The sequence below is a fragment of the Dama dama genome, chromosome 12 (genome assembly GCF_033118175.1).
Source record: "Dama dama isolate Ldn47 chromosome 12, ASM3311817v1, whole genome shotgun sequence".
Classification (NCBI taxonomy): Eukaryota; Metazoa; Chordata; class Mammalia; order Artiodactyla; family Cervidae; genus Dama; species Dama dama.
The window spans coordinates 78,161,771-78,185,615 of record NC_083692.1 but is presented as its reverse complement, the minus strand read 5'-3'; the positions used below and the strand labels follow the sequence as shown (position 1 = coordinate 78,185,615).

Below are 23,845 nucleotides of genomic sequence, written 5' to 3'. Positions count from 1 at the left end.
TAGCATCCTGAGGTCCATCTAGGCTATATTTGTTTAGTCACTAAGTCCTGTCTGACTCTTTTATGACCCCATATACTGTAGCCCACCAGACTCCTTCGTCTATGGAATTTCCCAGGCAAAAATACTGGACTGAGTTGCCATTTCCTTCTCAGGGAATATTCCCAACCCAGGGATAAAACCCAGGTCTTCTGCATTACAGGCAGATTCTTTACCACTGATCTACCTAGGAAGCCCCATTTGGCTACTAAATGTATCAGTAGTCTGTTTCTTTTAATCGCTACAAACTGTCAACAACTTATGACATTGATTTCAGTTTTTTGACTTTCCAGTGGTAAGAAAGCAATACACATTCAGTAGAAACCATACTTGGAATTTTTAAATTTGATCTTTTCCCATCCTAGCAACATGTGGCATAACATTCCCTGGTGATTCTGGGCAGCAGCAGTGAGCTGAGCTCCCAGCCGGCCCTGAAATCATGAGGGTAAGCAACCGACATACTTACACTCATTCTGTACTCCTACAACCATTCTGGTTTTCACTTTCAGTGTGTGTGTGCTAAGTTGCTGCTGTCGTGTCCGACTCTTTGTGACACTATGGACTGTAGCCCACCGGGCTCCTCTGTCCATGGAATTCTCTAGGCAAGAAACTGAAGTGGGCTGCCATGGCCCCCTCCAGGGAATCTTCCCCATCCAGGGACTGAACCTGCATCTTTTATGTCCCCTTCATTGGCAGGCAGGTTCTTTACCACTAGCATCACCTGGGAAGCCCTACTTTCAGTAGAGTACTCAATAAATTACATGAGATTTTCAATATTTTTGTATAAAATAGACTGTTTTAGATGATTTCTCCCACCTGTAGGCTAATATAAATGTTGAGCACATTTAAGGGAAGCTGGGTTAGGTATATTAAATGCATTTTCCACCTATGATATTCTCAACTGAAAATGGTTTATTGAGACACAACTCTTGAAAATTGAGAAAACTCTGTAAATAAGATCTCATCGTACAGATGTATTACAGTTGCATTTACCCAGTGAAAGATACTTGGCTGATTTCCAGTTTTTGGTGACCACAAATATAGCTGTCATGAATATTCAGGTACAGAGTTTTGTGTGAATGTAAGCTTTTCATTTTTCAAGCATAAATACCCAGGAATGTGCTTTGCTGAGTTGTAAGGTAAGTGAGTATTTAAGCTTACGCAAAACTCTTGGACTGTTTTCCAGAATAACTGGACCATTCACCCACCAGCAATGTATGAGTGATCCAATTTCTCTGCGGTTTTGCCAGAACTTGGCATTGTCAGTATTTTTAATTTTAGCCTTTATGATAGATGTGAAGTGGTATTTCTTTGTGGCTTAATTTGCACTTCCCTAACTACTGATAACACTGACCATCTCTCTATATGTTTATTTCCTTACCACATAGCTCTTTCGTAAAGTGTCTGAATCTTTTGTTCAGGTTTCAACTGGATTGTTTGTTTCTTCCTGTTGAGTTTAGAACAGTTCATTGTATTCTAAATACAGTTTTTTGATGAAAATGTATTTTGCAAATATTTCCTGCCAGTCTGTGGTTTATCTTTTTCCTTCTCTTAATGGTGTCTTTCACAGAGCAAACATTTTTATTTTGATGAAATCTAAGTTATTTATGTTGTATGGATTGTGTTTTTGGTGTCATGTCAAAAATCTTTTTGTCTAACCCTAGGTCATGAAGATATTCTCTTATGTTTTTCCTCAAAGATTTAATGTTACATTTTATAGTTGGATATATGGTTCATTTTGAGGCTGTACACACTTTTTTGTACAAGATGTGATATTTATGTCAATTTTCAATTATTTCCTAAGAATATATAATCATCCCAACCTCATTTTCTCATAAGACTATGTTGTTACCTCTATTGAACTGTCTTTGCATTTGTCAAAAAATAAATTTTCCTGACCTGTGTGGATCTACTTCTACACATTTACTCAGTGACATAAACTTGTTAATGATATTCTTTCATTACATTTATAACATTATAGAGCCTGTAGAATGGTTCGCTTTATTACTTATATTTATATGAATAATTCATCTTTTTTTTTTCTTTTTTCCCTTGATAATTATACCTAGGAATATATCGCTTTTATTAATCATTTTAACAAAACTAAATTTGTGTTTCATGGTTATTGCTATAGTTTTATTTGTATTTCACCAATTGAACATTTTATTATTACATCTTTCATTTTATGTTGGGTTTAATTTGCTTTTCTATCATCTTTTGCTGAGTCTTCATAACAGTGTTTCAACATCTTTCTTTAGTAATATAAGTATTTAAAAAGATAAATTTTCTTCTGTATATTATTTTAGCTCCATCTCAGACATATTTATATAATGTGCTCTCACAATATTTACTTTCAAAATATTTTCTGATAGCCAGTGTAACTGTTTCTTTAACCTAGAGTTATTTTAAAGTTAGTGCATGTAATCCAAATATTTTGGAGTTTCTAGAGACATCTCTTTGCCCTTGATTTTCTAATCATTTCCATCTTGGTCAAAGAATAAATTCTGTATAATTTCAGTTTTATTAAATATATTAAGACTTGTTATGCACACACTGATGTGTGTTTGTATGTATGTGTTTCATCTACACAGCAGGGCGTGTCTGGAGCCTCGGCTGCAGGTTCGTGTAGAGGCGGCAGGTGCCCGGGGAGCACCGTGCTGCGCAGCACAGAAGTAAGTGCCCGAGTCTGTGGTCCGCGGAGAGGAAATGTGCAGCGAGCTGCGGCGTTCTGCAGGGACTGTGGTGGCCTTTAATCTTCCATCCTGCTTTGTCCCTGAAGGAATGTAAAACAGCTGGATGAGGCGGCCCCCAGGGTTCTGAAGATACCAGTTCACACTCCGTGAGGAAGTGGAAAAATTACACCGAAGCGTGTAGCTGGCTCCCTCCTGGAGACTCAGGGCTGGGGGACTCTGCTCCACATCGGCCCCTCGCACATCTGATGAGGAAAGAGAAACAGTCACTGTGAGGGTCACTGTAACTCCTACTAAACCCTGAAAGTGCCCTCCCCACCCCCACAGATGATGAGAAGGATAGACAGTCTGCAGGACTTGTCAGCTCCTCTCCCTCCCTCGACAATAGAGCAGCGCCTCACTCCTCCAGGTTCCCTGTGGGGCGGCCCCAACTCACAGCAAACCTGGGCAAACAGAAGCCCCAGCACAGCGCCTGCTAGCCTCTCCATGATGCTTCCTCTTCTTGTTGGGACATTTTCACTGCAAGACACTTCACTAAACCCTGAGGGAGTGAGTGTCATAAGTCGTTCCTGCTCCTGCAGCCAATCAGCTCACCCAACAAATCCTGCTCAGGTGAGGAGGACAGGACGCCCCACCCCCCACCGCAACCAACTCAGACTGTGCTGGCCAGGGGCGGGTGAGAGGGGGAAATAGAAAAGTCGTTATTTTATGACTTAAGGGATACTTTCTGAGAACATTTGGGAGAAGGCAGACCCTGATTAGGAATTTGGGAGAATTTTAGGGAAAAGAAAGCAAAAATTAACTGTATAGCTCCATCTTCCTCTCACATGGCATGGATGTAGTAGATTCTTCCATAACGAAATGCTTTTTCCCAGAAGTGCTGAGGATCCAGCTTTTGTTTCCCTTATGCTCTCACTTGTGGTTCTAAAGGGTGCTCATGGATCAGCACAGTATTGGAAGTTGCCCCTATTGGCTGGAACACTTTGCTGTATTAAACAGTATTTTTTTAATTAATTTTTAAAATTTATTTATTTTTAATTGGAGGATAATTGCTTTACAATGTTGTGTTGGCTTCTGCCATACAATGATGTGAATCAGCCAGAAGTATACACACGTCCCCTCCCTCTTGAACCTCCTCCCCACCCTTCTAGGTTGTCACAGAGCACCGTGTTGAGCTCCCTGCATCATACAGCAACTTCCCACTAGCTATCTCTTTTGCATATGGTAATGTATACATTTCAAAGCTATTCTCAGTTCATCCCACCCTCTCCTTCCCCTAGTGTGTCCAAAGTCTGTTCTCTATGTCTGCATTTCCATTTTTGTCCTGCAAATAGGGTCCATCAACAGATGAATGGATAAAGTTGTGGTACCTATATACAATGGAATACTACTCAGCCATAAAAAAACACATTTGAGACAGTTCTAGTGAGGTGGATGAAACTAGAGCTTGTTAACCAAAGTGAAGTAAGTCAGAAAGAGAAAAACAAATATCACATATTAATGCATATATATATAGATTCTGTAAAAATGGTACTGATTACTTGAAAAGTTATATATATTTATTTTAGACTAGGGCTGCATAAAGAGCAATTTTAGTTATCCTAACCACTAGTTGGACATTGAAAACTGAATTGTAAGTTTTATTATAACATCTATAATTTTAAAATAAATTATTTTAAAGAAAATTTCTATCATAAATACATTTTTAAAACTGTTGATTACTAGTTTTGTATTCTGCTTGCTAATTTTAGTAAGCTGTTTTAGAGAAAAATAAGTGTTTTTGAAACAATATGAAGATAATTTTAGTTTGTGCTCTTATCTCAGACTTTGTAAATAATATCGATTCTCTGTCAGTGGATTTGGGGGTAAAAGGGATGGAAGATGAGGACCTGTATATTTTCACTGCAGTGAAAGTGAAGTGATCTGCAGGCACTAACATTCAGATGGACAGTTCAAGGATGGTTCAGTAGTAGCAGCATGTAGGCCTGGTTGCTCCAAGACATGTGGGATTTCAGTTCTTCAACCAGGGACTGAACCTGTGACCTCTGCATTGGCAGGCAGATTCTTTACCACTGAGCCACCAGGGTAAGCCCCATGTGCTGCTTGCACACCTGCATGCTAAGTCGCTTCAGTCATGTCCAACTCTTTGCAACTCTAGGCTCTGTAGTCCGCCAGGCTCTTGTGTCCATGGAATCCCCCAGGGAAGAATACTGGAATGGGTTGCCGTGCCCTCCTCCAGGGGATCGTCCCAACTCTGGATGGAACCCTCGTCTCTCTCCTGCAGCTCCTGCAGCAGGCAGATTCTTTACTGCTGAGCCAAAGGGGAAGCCCCATGTACTGCTTAGGGAATATAAAAAATGATGAAAACTCTTTATAGAAGCAGGATTTCCAGACCTGCCAAGAAAGTGAAACATTGTCATTCACTTAATTTTTGTTTCTTTCAAAACACTTCTTCATGGGAAATATGAATGTTCTAGACTAGCAACAATAACATTTCAGATTTTTCTCAGAGAAAGAGTAGTTTGTTTCTGGTAAGTAGAACAACTATAACACATCAGAGTCTGGACTTGGCCCTGGATCCAAGTGAAAGAAGCCTTTGGTACAAGGAGAATTATTTGCATGTTTCCCACTTCTTATGTTGGGACTAGTACACTAAAACCAACATTTTATTGACATGAGGAGGAGCCATAACAAGTTATTAACACCTCTTTATTGCTATGCTAAAATTATGATTCTGACATGCCTCAAAGTTCTTCTTAGCTGCATCAATAAACTAGGTGCTTATTCCATGTCCTCTTTTTCTTCTTTTCCTTATCCATCTTCTTCCCTTTCCCTTCCCTTCACTTTCCTCATCTCTCACTGCTCTCTGACTCTCCTTCCAGATGACTCTAGATTTGCTCTCGTGACTGCTCCCCCACTCTGTCCCCGCTTCTTCCCACCAGAGATACTGCACAGGTGCAGCCCCATCTGTCCCCATGTGCCCCTCTCAGGACGCAGTAGTACACAGCGGTGTCTCTCAGGGTGACCTGGGGCAGGACCAAGGTGCTGGACTTTCTGTCTGAAGCTATGGTCAGAGAGGCCAGGCTGTTGTTCACTGTGTCTCGTAAGCCATGAATGACATACTGTGGACTCTGATTGGGATTTTGCCGATACCAATGTATATAGTCATCTATCCTGATGGTAGAGTGGTTACAAGGCAGGTTTACATTTTCTCCTTCAGCACAATCCATGGAGTTGGGCTGGGTGGTCTTAGCATTAATCACAGTTCCTAAAGGGTCAAGAAAATAAAATTAGCCCCTGACCACAAATCAGTGTAATTCTGTGGATCAAGCGTACAACATTCCCATAACTCTCTGGACCTCCCCCTATTCCAGTGTTTTTATCTATGTTCTGCAAAATATCATTGGTGTTTATTATATAGAGACCAAAGACACATGGCAAGAATCTGAGACTCTATAGCCTTTATCTCATGGGTCCTTTGCTCAGTAAATGCAGGGATTTCCTACAAACTGGTTACTGCTAAGTGGTCTTCTGGGATCATGGCTATGATTTAACCTGTCATGTAGAAGTTTGTGCTTCCTAGCAAATGTATAGATCAGTTCTCAATTCCATCGTTATGAGGCTGAATAGAGCAGAGGGAGAGCAGAGAGCAAATAGCACTTCATGGCCCTTTGCCCTCAAGTCATCCCTTGTAGACACAGAGCACTTACCCAAGGTCAGAAACACAGTTACTCCAGTCACCAGCCTCATACTCCAAGGACAAACCAGGATCAAGGGCTCACAGCTCAGACTGTGTCTGCTTCTGGGCTTGTTTCCACAGAACAGAAACAACTACTGCTGGTGAAGACTTAGAACCAGAGCAGGTATCAGTGTGTTGTTGCCAAGATCTGTCAGCCAATGATCAAGCAGTTCCTTGTCTAGGTCTTCCTGCCCTGTTTTAGTCATGTCCCCCAAAGAAGGAGAGACATCCCCAACTCACACGGTGTCTGCTGCCATCCTCTGTGAAGTTTAAAGTCTGGCTCTGTAAAAGGAACACCAGTCACAATGATATGTCTATCCAGAGCCATTGTCCTATCATTTGGTTCCTTAAAGAAATTGGCTTGTGTTCTATGAAGCTTATGGAAAACATTAATTAATACCAGAAAACTGTACTGAGCTCTGTACTGTAAGAAGATGAAAATTTCCATCCGCATTCCAGAAAATGTATGAGAAACTCCAGAGCAGGCAGTGATGTTCTCTGGAGGACAGAAAATATTAATAATGTTGAGACTAAAGCTATACAACCTGGAGTTCTGGGCTCCTGTAAAGGTCCTGGAAATCATGTGTCCTCCACCATCTAGGTAAACATTTCTCAATGCATCTGTTCTTGATACAGTAACTGATGACTCAGATGGTGTCCACCTCACTCTTCTTGAAGAGTGATCTTGAATCCTCATGTTCTCTACGCCCATGCTTGTAGGCGCTGTGCACCAAGGATGCTGAAGCAGAGAGAAAAGACAGGAAGGAATGCAAACAAAGTTGGGGTGGGGTGTAGGGTGGGTGTAAGTGGTAGAAAAAGTCGGGGGAAGGGATAAAAGCATAAGTAATAAGGAAGGGAAAGATAATCAGAGGAGGGAAACAGAGAAAGCAGTGTTCAGGAAGGTACATGAAAAAAGCTTAGGCTGTTGGGCTAAGAGGCCCAGATCCTTGGCCACGGACCCTCAGCCAGGGATTATAAAGAACGAGCTGTCAAAAGATAATAACATCTTCCCAGTGTTGGGATATTGGGACCACAGTAAAGTCTCTGTCAGGGAAGACCACTCATTCCAACTCCACTGACCACAGAGGGTGGTTCCGTCTGGATCCTTCCTTCATCATCTTTCTACTCTCATAAGCTCAAAAACGGCCTCAGTTCTCCATTCTAATCTCTGCAAATGGCAAGATAGGTGGTCTATAAACCCAGCAACCATCTCCTCCCTCAAAACTGTACTATGTGTAATACACCACGTGTCACCCGTTATGTAAAGGACCAGTATGGGTGGTGGAGAAGTTATGCTCAAATATGGAGAGCAGATATTTTTTGTGTGCGGTATAGGCAATATACTAAAAGGTGTGTTGGAATAAATACCTTTTCAAATAAAAGCATGCAAAGCTGTAGCTTTTAAATGTACAGACATCCTGCTCAGAAATATCTAAATTGATGGTGGGAGACATCAGAACCTGATATTGCGAAATGTACTGAATTAGAGACGCAGCCTTTAGAGGGAATGGCTTCTGTTGGGACTGTGGATGGAATCTACCAGAACAGCTTGATCTTACTCTTCGTTACTTTTGGATTTCTATTTCCTTTTTTCTTTCTTTTTTTTTTTTTTTTTCTGGAAATATTTCAGAAATAAAAGTGACTTTGTTGTTCAGCATAAAGGTATTCTAACAACAGGGTAACTCATCCTTTTTAACATAAAAATAAACATTTAAATATTAAGAAAGAGAGAGAGAGAATGGAAGTATGTCGTTTTTCCTTTTTCTTTGGCACATCAATAGAAAACACGTTTCCCTTTCCCTCTCCCAGAAAGGACCACCGTTTTCAGATGAAGCAGCCCCCTCCAGTGACTGAGTAAGTGAACTGCAGAAGTAAACCCAGGCCAAAAGCCCACTGGTGTGGCTCAGGAGTGAAGAGTCTGCCTGCCAGTGGAGAAGATGCCGGAGATGCAGGTTTAGCCTCTGAGTGGGGAAGATCCCCTGGAGGAGGAAATGGCAATGCACTCCAGTATTCTTGCCCGAAGACTTCCATGGACAGAAGAGCCTGGCAGTCTACAACAGTTCGTGGGGTCTCAAAAAGTTGGACACGACTGAGCACTATAGCACTACTGTATAATCTTTTAAAAGGGGGCTTCCCAGATGGCTTAGCAGTAAGAATCCACCTGCCAGTGTAGGAGATGCAGGAGACATGGGTTCGATCCCTGGACCAGGAAGATACCCCGTAGACGGAAATGACAACCCACTCCAGTATTCTTACCTGGGAAATCCCACGGACTGTAGACCGCCAGGCTCCTCTGCCCATGGCATTCCCAAACTCGAACACTACTGAGCATGCAACCTTTGGAAAAGCTCAAATTTGAAGGTAAAAGAAGTAATCTAACTGTTTTCATTGACAGAGGAGTGTATAAAGAAGCTGTGGTGTATATACACAATGAAATATTGCTCAGACATTAAAAAGAATGAAATAATGCCATCTGTAGCAACATGGATGGACCTAGAGAGTTTCATACTGAGTGAAGTAAGTCAGACAGAGAAGGAGGAATATCATACGGCATCCCTTATATGTGAGATCTAAAAAGAAATGATACAAATGAACTTACTTACAAAACAGAACGAGACTTACAGACTTAGAAACAAATATATGGTTGTCATAAGGGGAAAAAGATAGTTAGGGAATTTGGGATGGTCATGTACACACTGCTATATTTAAAATGGATAACCAACAAGGACCTTTTGTATAGTACAAGGAACTCTGCTCAACATTACGTGAATGGGAGGGGAATTTGGGGAAGAATGGATACATGTACATGTATGCCTGAGTCCCTTCACTGTTCAGCTGAAACTATTACAACATTGTTTATCGGCTATACCTCAAGACAAAATCAAAAGTTCAAAAGAAAAAAAGAATCTTAGTTGTAAAACCTTTGTACTCACCTGTGTTTTCTTAGACATAAATTATTTTTGGCCATTTTATTTCAGTAAAACCCCTATTATGATTCTCCATTGTTGACATCTCTTTCATCTTTCCATTTGTCTTTAAACTTCCCATATTTAAAGCTTACTTCAAAAGTCAAACAAACATTTATAAGAGAGGTTGTTACAGTCTGGGAACTCAGGAATGTTTCGTGAATAAATAGGTGAGTCTTTGTTCATGAATTTAGTGAAAGAAAGAAATTGTGATGAGCCACTATTCTGAAAACAATCTCCCAATTTTATGGAAAGCGTGTTAAATAAAAAGACTCTAACAGGATAAATAAAGGGTTATAATTATGGGCAAATTCAACAATAGGGAAAAAACATTCAAAATCTAAGATGGAAGAAAATTATATTGAAGACATGGGAGTAAATGTCATGGTAATCATGCTTCATTCATTTAACAAATATTCATAAGTATTCACTGGGAGCCTGTTCTGTGGCAAATCTCACACACACACACACACACACACACACACACACACACGTAAGCCAACAAGCACTTCTAATGAAAATATAAGAACAAATAAAAATGAATTACTTAAAGTAAGTATGGATGTATTAGTTTATTATATTAGAAAAAAGCAGAAGAAAAGCAATTACCAGTACATTTTTGTTTGTTGGGTTTTTTGCCTTTGTTTTTAGAAGATGATAAAAACTGCTACCAAGTGTTCTTTTAAATAATACTGAAAAACAAAAAATACTCTGTATGACCACGAGGAATCTAAAAATGTTTTCTTGCCTACTGGCTCTTTTCAGGGTTCTTAATTTTATAGGATTATATCTCTAAGACCATATGAGATGAGGTTATCTTCCTTTGCTTGATGAAAACCAAAATAATGCCCATAACGTCCTTTCAGAAAATCAAGATGACTTGATGAAAGGCTAGTACCTCTGTATGATGGATACTTTCAACAGTCCAGAAATGGAAGAGAAATTCCTGAATCTAATAAAGAGTATCGATGAAAATATCAAAAATCAATATTAGTCTCTAAAGGATCCCAAACAAGATAGGTAGACTATCATTGCTCCTATTCACTGTCTTCCTGAAGGACCTGGCATCAAACCAGGAAAGGAAATAAGATGTATTAAGTCTGAAAAGGGAGAAATAAACCATTTTTATTCATAGGTGCATGTAGAAAATGCAAAGGAGTCTATAAGCAAACTGTAAGAGCTAGAACTAATAGGGGAATTATTGACTGTATAGTCACTAAAGACAAATATAAATTTTATTTCTAGATACTAGTGAAATCAATAGAAAGTGAAATTTAACTTTCATTTATTAAATACGTGGGAATTAATTTAACACAAGGTATACAGTCCTCTACCAAAAAAAAAAAAAATTAGACAGGATCTACATAAAAGGGAATAACATAAGATGCCATATGTCAAGATGTAAATTGTCCCAAATGAATCCATAAATTCAACAGAAGCCCAATACAACTACTAGCAAGGTTTTTTGGTAGACGTTGAGAAGCTAATTATATAAGTTTGGTGGAAATTCAAAAAGACCTAAAATAAACCTTGAAGAAGAAGAAAAGTTTGAATTGCATTTCCATATATCAAAATGTATATGAAGCCCCAGTAATTAGGACAGAATGTTCTGTTGGAAAGAGGATAAAATAAAGATGAATAAGCAGGATCAAATCCAAAAATAGGTCCATATGGATACAGCATCAATTGGTTTTCTCCAAAGGTGTCTATGCCATTCTATGGGGGAAAAGATGGTCTTTCTGGGATAACAGCTAGTGTTAGTTGCTCAGCCATGTCTGATTCTTTGTGATGCTATGAACTGTAGCTAGTCAGCCTCCTCTGTCCATGCGATTCTCCAGGCAAGAATAGTGGAGTGGGTTGCCATGCCCTTCTCCAAGGGATCCTCCTGACCCAGGGATTGAACCCAGGTCTCCCACACTGCAGGCAGACTCTTTACCGTCTCAGCCACCTGGGAAGCCCCCATCCTGTACTGTGACCACACAAACATTAGAATGTGCTCTTAGTGACACCTTATTGTGGTTTTCATTGCATTTCTGCAATTTCTGGCTATTTGCATCTTTTGAAAGTACCTTGACTCCTTCCTCCCTCCTCCTTCTTTTATGAAATAGCTCTTTGCCCATGGTCTAAGTGAAATGTTTGCCTTATTTAAATACTGTTTAGCTTTGAGAGTTATTTATATATTCTAGGTACTAGTTCCTTGTGGGATGTATGGTTTCCAAATAACAGGTTTTCACAGTTGGTAGCTTGTCTTTTCATGCTCTTACGGGTTGCTTTGCAGGGCAAAAGATATTAATTTCGAAGTCTAGTTTGCCATTTAAAAAAATATTTTATAGACTTGTTTTGTTGTCAGGTCCAAAGACTGTTGGCCCATACACATATCAAAATTTTGTCCTGTATTTTGTCCTAAAATTTTTTATAATTTAACATTTTACATTTAAGTCTGTGATCCATTTTAAAGAATGTAAGTATGAAGTGTGAGACCTGAATCAAGGTTAATTTTTCCTGCCAGTGGATTTCAACTTTCTCCAGCACTATCTGTTGAAAGGGTTATCTTTCTTCTATCGAATGTATTTGGCACTTTGCCAGAAAAGGTCAGTTGGGCATATTTGTGTGGATCTATTTTCTCTGTTCATTTCCACTGAACTGTGTGTTTATCCCTGCACCAGTACCAAATAACCTTGATAACTGTAGCCTGAAATCAGATTGACCGATTGTTCTGACTTCTTATTTCTTCAAGGTTTTAAAAATTACTCCAGTATTTCTCCCCATTCATATAAATTTTAGAATAGTCTTGCCTGTGTTTGTTTTTCAAATCATGATGGATTTTAGCAGGAGTTCTATGACGTGTGTATGTAAATTTGGAGAGACTTGCCATGTTTGCTGCTTTGAAACATCCAGTTTGCAAACTCATGACATCTCTCCATCTGTCTCCTTTAATTTCTTCCATAAGTGTTTTGTAGTTTTCAGCTTAAAAATTCTGTACATGTTTTCTGTACAAAAAAGACCACTCAAGGTCTCTTTTCGAGTCATTGTAAATGGTATTATATTTTAATTTCGAGGTCCACATGTCCATCGCTAATATATAGAAATACAGTTGACTACATACATTTATCTTATTTCCTATGGTGTTGCTGAACTCAATAGGTCTGAGAGTTTTGGGGGGTACATTCTTTGTGAGGTTTTCTATACAGATAATCATATTACCTGGCAGTTTTAGGTCTTTTCTGGCCCAAGACTGTCTTTACACCTACTTTCTTTACTGCCTGGCTCTGACGTCTAGCACTGTTCTGAAGGACAGTGATGAGAGTGGATGTGTTTGCCTTGTCCCCAGGCTTGGGGAAACACACACAGTCTTCTGTTAGTAAGCACACTGTTCGCTACCGAGGATCTTCCCCACTGTGCCTGTGCTTCTCAAAGTCCTCACCATAGTTGACTGTTGAATTCCGGCAAAAATTTAGTCTACATAGATTAATATGATGTAATTTTTCTTTCTTATCCTGTTAATATGGTGAATTTCATCAACTGATTTCCAATTTGAAGTAATTTGCATCCTTGAAAAAAATCCATTTGTGCTTGGTATATTACTTGCTAATATTTTTAAGAAACTTTGTGTCTATATTCATGAAATATGTCTCTGCAGTTTTCCGTTATGATCTTTGTCTGATTTTAATTTCAGGGTAACACTAGCTTCATAAAATGAGTGAGGAATTCTTTTCTTCTTTTTTTTTCTGGAAGAAATAGTGCATAATTCATGCTAATACTTCAAAAGATTGGCAGAATTATCTAGTAACACTAAGTCCAGGGATTTTTTTTTAATTAAAAATTCAACTTCTTCATAGATATCATGACTTCAGCTTTCTCTGGCCCCTGCTCTGAGAAGAGGTGAAGAGGAGCGGCCCCTGGAGCCCACAGTGAGGTTTGGGGACAGACAGCAGGTCCTTCCAGAGCACTGTGCCCCGCACAGAAGTAGGTTCCTACGTCTGAGGGCTGGGCAGCAGCGAGGTGCAGGGAGCTGTGCTTTCTGGTCTCTCCAAACCGACCTGTCCATCTCTGCTCCGTCTTCACTTCTCCACCCCTAGCTAATATCATCAAGAGGACAGGACTTCCCCCAGGGCTCTGCTTATACCACTGTAAGGTGGGTAAAATGCTTGAGCAATTGCAGTACGTGGTGAAGTTCTCTCCTTCTTGTAGATGCAAGAATTGAGGGATTTGACTCATCTGTTGTCCGTTCACTTCTGTTGAGAAAACAGTGAGAAGTATCAGAGAAAGTCTAATCAGACGTCTATTCTCTCAGCTCCAACGGTCTCTCTCATTCTTCTTGTGTATTTTTCTCCTTCTTTCCATGTCTCCCTGCCCAACTCCCTCCATCTTTCCACTTTTTAGTTTCTGAGTTTTTCTCAACATCCTGCTCTCTCTCAGAAAATCTCATTCCTACAGTTCCCTGCAGATAAGATTCCGCTGTGCAGAATTCTCTGGAAGCAATCAGGGAAACCCCAAACTCACGTGATATTTGCATCCATAAGATCAACACTGGTGCTATGAGCAGCATTTCCCTCTTCTCCCTCGTCAGGAAGAGTTGCTGAATCTGCCTGCTCCTAAAGCGTTTCCCTTGTACAAGCTTTTCCAGCCCCACATGCGTTTCTGTGGTCGACACTGCCTTTTGCAAAGAAAAACGAAAGGAGTGACTGCAATTTGAGACAGCCAGTCCCACTTACCCCGTTTTACTCACACATCTTAAAAAGCAGGGCGGGTTTGCAGATGCTGCCCCCCTGTGGCTGGATCTAAAATTGCTGACTTTATAACCAATTCTTCACAGAATGCTTTCTAATTTAAGTGGTATATATGTTTGTCAAAACTTGAAAAGAAAGAGTTTGCTCACGCTGATATTGTTTGGGGAGGAACAATTTGCCTTTTAAAATGGATTTTTTAAATTTAAAACTAGGGCATCCATGGCTGATTCATATGAATGTATGACAAAACCCACTGAAATGTTGTGAAGTGATTGGCCTCCAACTAATAAAAAAAAAATTAAAAAAAAAAAAAAGAATTGAATAAACCTTAAAAAAAAAAAAAAAAAAAACTAGGGCATCGGGGGAAATAATGAAAACAGTGAGAGACTTTATTTGGGGAGGCTCCAGAATCACTGCAGATGGTGTCTGCAGCCATGAAATTAAAAAGACGTTTGCTCCTTGGAGGTAAAGCTATGACCAACCTAGACAGCATATTAAAAAGCAGAGACATTACTTTGCCAACAAAGGTCCATGTAGTCAAAGCTATGATTTTTCCGGTAGTCATGTATGGATGTGAGTGTTAGACTATAAAGAAAGCTGAGCACCCAAGAATTGATGCTTTTGAACTGTGGTGTTGGAGAAGACTCTTCAGCATCCCTTGGACTGCAAGGAGATCCAACCAGCCTATCCTAAAGGAGATCAGTCTTGAATGTTCATAGGAAGGACTGATACTGCAGCTGAAACTCCAATACTTTGGCTACCTGATTCGAAGAACTGACTCATTGGAAAAGACCCTGATGCTGGGAAAGATTGAAGGTGGGAAGAGAAGGGGATGACAGAGGATGAGATGGTTGGATGGCATCACCAACTCAATGGACTTGAGTTTGAGTAAGCTCCAGGTGTTGGTGATGGACAGGGAAGACCAGCGTGCTGCAGTCCATGGGGTCACAAAGAGTCAGACATGACTGAGCAACTGAACTGAACTGAGGACATCAGGAGAAAATAAATGTTTCATTTTGCATTTCCAGTTTCATCAGAATCATACATGTGTGTCTCTGCATGTACTAATGGAATGTATTAGATCAGAGACAGTTGAAGAGGTATTGCAAAGACTCAAAATTTATTGTTAGATGACCTAAGATCTTGAAATGGAAGATAATAAGTACCTATTTTTCTGTTGTCTTACGGATTACCCTGGTTGTGAATTATACAATTTGGAGCTCTTATTTATTGTCCCACTGTGTTATTTTACCACATACCAGTGATTTTTTAAAATCAGTATAATTTGACAGGAAGCCTTATCTATCAGATATGACTTTCTCTAAGACTTCCTTAAACAAAACTCTCAGATAGAATACAATTGTATGGCTCCACAGAATTTGTCACTTATCACAGCACTTACCAGCCCATAGTATGATCTGTTAAATGAGGGGACTGGCCTCAAGATCTAGAGAGTGTGTATTGTATCACCTTCAAGAACTGATCTGTTCTATATAGCAGCTACTAGCCACATGAGGCTACTTAAATTTAAATTAATTGAACTTAAATAATATTAAAATTTTAGTTCCTCAATCATACTGGCCATATAACAAGGGCTAAGTACCCACACCTGACCAGAGGCTATTGAATAGTGCAGATATAGGGTGTTTCCACCATCTCATAAAGTCCCACTGAGTGGTGATTCTCTGCAATGTAGGGTCTATAAGAACAAGGAACTTTGCCTGTTTGGTGTCACAATTAAAGGCCTAGATATGAGGTATGCACTTAATAAGTGTTTGTATATTAACATCACCATGTTCCCAGAAACTACTTGAATACCTGATAAATAGTAGATACTCAAGCATTTGTTGTATAATAAATAAATGGATGTGTCTGCATGTGTGAGAGTTTGAACTCAAAATATTCCAAAGATCAGTTTAAAAACACCCTTCCATGACTGTAATCAGGAGTTGCTTGTAGCTATTTAGAAATGTTGCTTTTGGAAGATTGTGTTAAAACTCCAGTCTGTCATAACAATTTATCACAGATTTGATGGCTCTTAAAGAAAAAAAATGGTTCCCTTACAATCTGGAAGGGCTTCCTTGGTAGCTCAGTTGGTGAAGAATCTGCCTGCAGTGCAGGAGGCCTGGGTTTGATCTCTGGGTTGGGAGGATCCCCTGGATAAGGAACCCACTCAGTATTCTCGCCTGGAAAATCCCATGGACAGAGGAGCCTGGTGGGCTTCAGTCCTTGGGGCTGCAAGAGTCTTAGCGACTAAATCAATCTGGAGGCCAGAAGTCTGAGATAAGGTGTCAACAGAAACATTCTCCTTCTGAATGTTTTGGAAGGGAATTCTTCAGTGCCTCTTCTAGCTTTAGGTGACTCGAAGTGTTCCTTCACTTGTGACTGTATACCCCCAACCTCCTCCTCCATCGAGAAGGCCTCACAAGGCTTTCTCACCTGTGTGTTTCTTAAAAGAAAAATTGTCACTGGATTTAGGCCCTACCTGAATAGTCCAGGATGACCTTATCTTTCATTTTTTCCCCCATTTATTTTTATTAGTTGGAGGCTAATTACTTTACAATATTGTAGTGGTTTTTGTCATACATTGACATGAATCAGCCATAGATTTACATGTATTCCCCATCCCGATCCCCCCTCCCACCTCCCTCTCCACCCGATTCCTCTGGGTCTTCCCAGTGCACCAGCCCCGAGCACTTGTCTCGTGCATCCAGCCTGGGCTGGTGATCTGTTTCACCCTAGATAATACACATGTTTCGATGCTGTTCTCTCGAAACATCCCACCCTCGCATTCTCCCACAGAGTCCAAAATTTTGTTCTGTACATCTGTGTCTCTTTTTCTTGTTTGCATATAGGGTTATCGTTACCATCTTTCTAAATTCCATATATATGCGTTAGTATACTGTATTGACCTTATCTTTCTATCCTTAACTTTGTTTACTTTTACAAAGTCTCTTTGTCCAAATAAGTCACATTCACACTTTCTGTGATTAGGATGTGGGCATATCATTTGGGAGCCCTCTCTCCATCCCACTATAAGGTCTTTAATGTCTTTGAAGAATTGTCATGAAAATATATGAATGATAGAAATCTCAACATTTCTTTCAGAGTCAAAAGTGAATCTGAATCTGAATTACTGCATAATATGGAAAGAGAGAGAAGCAAGTTTAGGATGCACTGGAAAATGAAGATACAATGAGTTAACAAAGTGTTTTGAAATGCACTCTCTTGAGACAACTTTTTCTTCTCAGGCATGTTGGATTTGGACACAAAAATGAAGACAAATGTAGCAATGCTATGTTAGTGAAGGCTTCTGCCCCATCCTAAAAGAGCAAGGAGGTTGGAGAGCACTTGGGGTTGCTTTTAAAGTTCCCTGATCTTCATGCAGATCAGGAGCCCTGCTGCAGTTTACACAGAAGGATGTAAACTGGGACAGAATAGTCACCCCCTGGAGAAGGCTGCCCTTTCCCACTCACACCATCGTATTTACTGTATGTTATCTCTAGATCTTGGGGTGAAAAGTAGAAATTTGCTAAATGAAGAGAAAAAGACCTGGCTTTGCTTTGGTTTATGGACAAAAAGGAAGCTCAACATGCTTAGTAGGAAATGACTCCACAGAATACATGTATAAGATAGCCCTTATTCACTAATATTCTTGTCAAAGCGATTTTAAAAGAGGACCAGATAGAAGAATATTTATAGTAAACTGTTACAATTATTATCCTATGAGATTTTAGATAAGAAACAAATAATACTGCTTGAACTGACCATGAATACTGAACACACATGTTCATTTTCACAATTACATGGAAAATTCATTCTGGCCAAAGAGGACAGCATCTGCAAAGGCTCTGATTTAGGAAAGAGTTTAATATGTCTATAAATGGTTAGAATTTTAAAGTGGTTGATGTACATTAAGGAGTATGTGGTGGAAAAGGGGGAATGACAAAACTAGAAGCAATTGAGGGGAAAACTGTACATTGTCTTGTATTTCTTAATGTAGAATTTGATCTTTATATCTTCTAATGGTTCCTTATTACCCAACGATGACCAGGAAGTGATACGATTATATATACATTTTATAATAACTCTATGATCATGTAGAAGTTAGATTCAAGGAGTTGAGAGTAAAGCCAGGAAGAAGCCTAAGAGGTCCCTGCAGTTAAACAAGAAATATGCACCAAATGGCTGAATTAGAAGAGTAGCGAAGAGTTTGGAAAGGAGGAGATGGACGTGGGTGCTACACAAGAGATACACTGACGTGACCTCGATGTTTATGGAGGGTGTGTGTGCTTCATTACACGCTGGTGCCCATCTGCCGTAGATGGTGTGTTTATTCTAACAGGGCTATTTAAAAGGGCATGACTGTATCTTTATTAATAATCAAAATTAAACAGACTGTTTCAACTTCAGATCCATTTGAGGATCTATATGTAGAACAAACTAGGTATATTTCCAAAAGCCGTGGCATTCCTGCAGCTAATAAAATAGAATTCTGAAGCATAAAAATTATTAAGTCACTTTCCCTAGATCACTCAACTAATGAGTGGCAGATTTGGAAATACAACCTAAGTTGTTGTGTTCTGCTAACACAGCAGATAAGTATCTAATTTATCATGTTCTTACTGATAATGGAAAATTTGTTCGTTAGAGTGCTATGTTGAGAGATTGGGTGTATTACTAATATTATAATATTAAATAAGTATACAAAGTCATGTTTGCTATGATTGTTTGGTTTTTTCCCATTATTGAGTCCTGCTCCCACTTCTTGTCAGATTTCTATACTACAAGAAAGACAGAGCAGTAGACAAAATTCACTTACCAGAGGAAAAAACTCCCACCTCGTGCAACAATTCCAAACTTTCTGTCCAAGTTAGCTTACTACTCTCCAGGTTCAATTAATCATTTGAAGTTGATCAAGTTCACATCCGGCAGGCAAAGGATTAAAAAGCAGCCAGTTCTCCTGAATCCTCTCACTCATGGTTTCTGCATTGCGAAGTTTACTAATTGCTTTAGCAATGGCAGGTCCTATGGCGATTAGGCTTCTGCACAACTTAACCCACGATCACTGAGGGGAGCAAGGAGGCTAGTGTAGGCCCCACAAAATCTTTGAGTAGGACACCAGGCGGCAATGCTTCAGCTTTCATTCTTGCTGCATGCACTGTGCTGGAACCTGATTCTCTAGGGGGGAAAATAGAAAAATTGAGATAAAGCATTCAGCAAGGGGTGACATTCAAGTAAAGATGTGAAGGAAGTTCAGAGATACACCATGTGGGTGTTTTGGGTAATAGCGTCACAGTAGAGATGGCAAAGGCAAGGGACACAGGTCTTGATATAGAAACATGTTTAGAGTATTTAAGTAATAATATCTCTTCTTTCTCTGTAGCCACTTATTCTTCCTAGGACACTACTGCATAAGAAACTTGCTAAAGCAGTCAGCTGAATATTCATTGGAAGCACTGATTCTGAAGCCAAAGCTCCAGTACTTTGGCCACCTGATGCAAAGAGCCCTCATTGAAAAAGACTCTGATGCTGGGAAAGAGTGAAGGCAGGAAGAGAAGAGGACAACAGAGGATGAGATGGTTGGATGACATCGCCGACTCTATGGACATGAGTTTGAGCAAACTCCGGGAAATAGTGAAAGACCCTGAAGCCTGGCATTCTGCAGTCCATGGGGTCGCAGAGTCAGGCACGACTGAGCAACAGAGCAACAACAAAGCATTCAGCACTGTTACCTGGTTAGTGGATGATTTCCTCATATTCTGATCCTGGGGCAATTGTATCTATGGTTTGGCATCTTCTTTCCTGGTTCCCTTTAACTTCAGGTTTTAACCAGTAATGTCACCGCCATTGAGACATCCAGCCACCCTGGGGTCAAGTGCTTCTCCATAGTCCAAGTCTTTCTCTTTAGGAGCCCTTTAAGATGTTACACACTGCCTGGCAATAAAAAATAGAGATGCTTATCACAGTTAGAGAAGTTACGTCTCATTTCTCACAGATTAACAACTTGGGAACAATAAAATCATAGTTTTGATATTTAAATTAGATAATGAATCTGAAATGCATCCTACATTGCCTGAAATATAATAAGCACAATAAATATCAATTTTCTTTTTTCTAATAAAACCTACCTTTCCTTCAATGTCCAGGTCTGTAACCTTCTACTGCTTTTTTTCTCCCTCTATATCAGGTCAGTGATGGGAGTTTCTAGACAGATACTTAATCACTTATTTTCCTGGAGACTCATTACTCTTCTCTATACTTTTAGGGTTATATCTACTAGCTACACTGATGCATTGATACTCTCAGGGTGCAGAAAAGACATGAAAGGAACACCCAGAGGAGGTAGGTATTATTTTGATTCCCTAGTGAATAATAAAATCAAGGTCATTTTTGTATGTTTACTGGCTATGGATATGGATATAATATTTCTAATTGGATCGTCAAGATTTTTTCCATTGTTTAACTATCTTCTTTTCTTTTTGATTTATGAGCTTTTCATATATCCTGCACTTGAGTTCTTTTTTAGAAATATGCATTGCAGATATGGTCTACCAGTCTGGAATTGACTTTCTACCCTCTTGGCAGTTATTATTTTTTTTAATAAAGACTATTTAAAAATACACTTTCATGTTCATAAGAAGCTAGCTTGAAAGTTTTGTTTGTTTTCTTTAAGAACTGTAGAACTGCTTTCTTTTGGTGACTGCTATTGCTTCTGATAAGAAAGCAGGTATCATTCAAATGATGGTTCCCAGAATACAATATATCACTTTTCCCTGGGTATTGACAAGATTATTTCCACTTAAATAGACCTTGGGATTCTTCTTCAATGCCTTGCAAACTTCTGCCAAAACCACGATGTCCCATTTGCAGAATTCCTTATTCATCTTTATGGCATTTCACATAACATTGCTCCTGAATAAGGACCTTGTTGTAGAGGAAGTCAATACAGCAGTGAGTGGAGGTGCCTCCTATAAGCAAATAGGTTATGGAATGGGTAACGGAAGTAGTTATAAATTCCAGCGACAATTATCTGGTCATTTTCAGTAACAAAAACATGAAATGTTATTAATGTTTTTCATTTTGATATGAATATATTCACACATACATTAATTATTTTTAAATCCCCTGTCTCATTTGCTTGCCTGTAGTAACATAAAATGTGCTAATATAAGTTAATCTTATAACTCATTCTATCTCAGTTATTAAGATACAGGTTTCAATGCAAGAGTTTGATTCAGCTAGAAGAGGAAAGAACATCACCCAAAAAATGGATAAATGAACTTGGTATAATTTTGCAGAAGGGAGTTAACTTATACTGGTTGAATGAGGAATTATTGCCGCAGAAAGAATAGTTTTCCTGTTGACTTCATGACAAAGTTGTGTTGTTAAAAGAGGTACTGATGGATGCCTAGTTAACAAATCAATTAAATAGTTAAGCTATTGCAGTAACTTTGTACTGCCCCAACCTAACTATCTAGAAATCTATTTGGAAGGTACTTGTCATGAAGTAGCCATATTTTTATATTCTGCTGGCTGGTGCAGAGCTCCAGGCACTGTGGCAACTCACACAGGTTGCTGCTGATCAACTACATCATCTTATTGATGACACACAACTCTTCCACTTCCCACCAGATCTCCAAATCTTCTGTTCATCTTAGGCCAAGTATGCATGTAGCATAACATCAAGTGACACTCTTCTCCTCAAGGTCAGTCATTCTTGTGAGACACTAACGGAGGTGAGACAAGTTTTAGTGTGTTATGCAGGTTCCATTATCCTCATGGTTCTAGTATGTCCTTATGAGTAACAGTTTGTCCATGCTTTTGTCTGCACCCACTTTCCCTCACAAATATTACTCTAGCTGGCTAACAGTGAATTTGGTCTCAACACCAGATACAAAGATAACAGCTTTGTATGGACTCCTCCAGCTCTAGCAATTGCCTGAGTTCTAGTCTCAATAACTGATCTCTTATTCGACACCACTAGTGGTTCTGCTTTTCTGATTGTAGCTTCAGTGACAGAGTCTAAGAGGAAAGGACTAAGGAAATGATTTTCATGATGATTCCGGATAACTAGACCCATGTTTGTCATGTGAGGGTCTTTAGGTGAAGCTGCCACTTTGATGTATTATGGGGCAAGTATTCAACTTTAGACAATGCATGTTCTGTATGATTGTTTTAAAGTCAAAAATTCAAGACCGAGAATGTATTAGTAGAAAGTTACTCTGGACACCTGTTTCCAAATGACATGGAAGGAATTTTTGTTTAAAATTAAATCCTCTGATCCAGACCACAGATGAAACAACCACAGGACTACCATTTCTTGTCTGAGGTCTGCAGGTGTGCATTTCAGCTGGGGTCTTGCAGCAGGGGGGCTCTCACTTATTAAGCTCTGGGGTTTTTGTACAGCTTTTCCCATTACTTCAAGCACTGTGAGTTCCCAGACTGCACAAAAATACTTTGCGGAGTCTTCCAGCTGTAAGGCTGAAATGGTGAGGCTGATGGAGTTCTGTGCTCTCTGAAAGTTTACAGAGTAGCGGCCATTCCTTGCATTCCGGCCAGAAGATTCCTGACGAATAAGGAAAGTCATCTCTCCACTGGGAAGCTGCTTGTACCAAAAAAGGTAGTGCGTGTACCCACTCCAACTTATTTCATACCGACAGTTCAGAATGACAGATTGCCCTATTTGACTGGTTATGTATGGCTGGTCTTGAGTAACTTTCTGGGCCACACCAGATCCTGTGGAAAAAATCAGAAAACCGAGCTGAAGTAGTGAACAAAATAAAGTAGGAATTAGACTAATTTGAAACCCAAAGAAAACTCAAATTGAAATCATAATAAATATGCTTTTCTCCAACCCTCCTTTTCCTCCCCAAGTCCCTGTGAAGCACCACGTGCCTGTGTGCAGTCCTTTCACCCAAAACACTCGCACCCATGTTTGGGAGCATCCCTACCAGAGAAGGTGAAGGCCAGGAACACCCAGAGGAGACGGGAGAGTGGCATGAGGCATGGGTTCCCCCACACAAATGTGCTCATTTCTGCCTCAAGCTGAGAGTTCAGTGTCTTTGAGTGCCTGGCAGCACATATACATACTACCCGGTACCTGTGTGACTCCCCCCAACAGGAAGTGGGATTTGTCATGTTCATAGACCACGTGGTCTGTGCACAGATGAGAAAAAGTCTGACTCACCACAGACCTTTATTTTGTCTACTTTTCTTGCTCCGGTCAGGAATTACCTGGTCACTAATGACCTATGCAGTATCTGAAAGGGGCCTGAAAAAAACAATTCTCATGAAAGGTTTGAGTTGAGCAGAACAGAGGAATAAACAAGTTGACATACATTGGTAATTATGCAGCAGAATAACTTTACCAGTCCATTTTAAACATAATTTAGTATATGCCATGAACCCTTCTTATAATCTATTTACTGGTCATCATTTAGCCTATGCCTACTCTCTTCCATCCAGAGTCTAATGACTCTTCTAAGAAGCTCAAAGACCTTCAGCTTTCTTAGTGAAAGGCAATCTTATCCAAATAGTTTATATATCTCTTGTTTACTGGACTCTAAGGTTCTAGTTAGGTTTTCCTGTACATAAGTTACTTCAAGACCAAACAATAACAAATCAGTCCTTCTGACTTTCAGAATCTATTCTGTTATCTATGTTTTTATGAAATTATAATAG

The 23,845-nt window shown here is 39.6% G+C and overlaps 3 gene segments (V, D, J or C); all 3 read right to left on the bottom strand.

The window, feature by feature from the left end:
* Positions 1-2,615: 2,615 nt before the first annotated feature.
* Positions 2,616-3,286, bottom strand: LOC133067043 (T cell receptor alpha variable 22-like). The segment is given in 2 exon segments: positions 2,616-2,971; positions 3,163-3,286. Coding segments are annotated over 2 exon segments (480 nt in total).
* Positions 3,287-5,614: 2,328 nt separating this feature from the next.
* Positions 5,615-6,534, bottom strand: LOC133067042 (T cell receptor alpha variable 26-1-like). The segment is given in 2 exon segments: positions 5,615-5,994; positions 6,437-6,534. Coding segments are annotated over 2 exon segments (420 nt in total).
* A 578-nt stretch (positions 6,535-7,112) lies between these two features.
* Positions 7,113-23,204, bottom strand: LOC133067041 (T cell receptor delta variable 1-like). The segment is given in 3 exon segments: positions 7,113-7,204; positions 22,544-22,900; positions 23,116-23,204. Coding segments are annotated over 3 exon segments (531 nt in total).
* Positions 23,205-23,845: the final 641 nt, after the last annotated feature.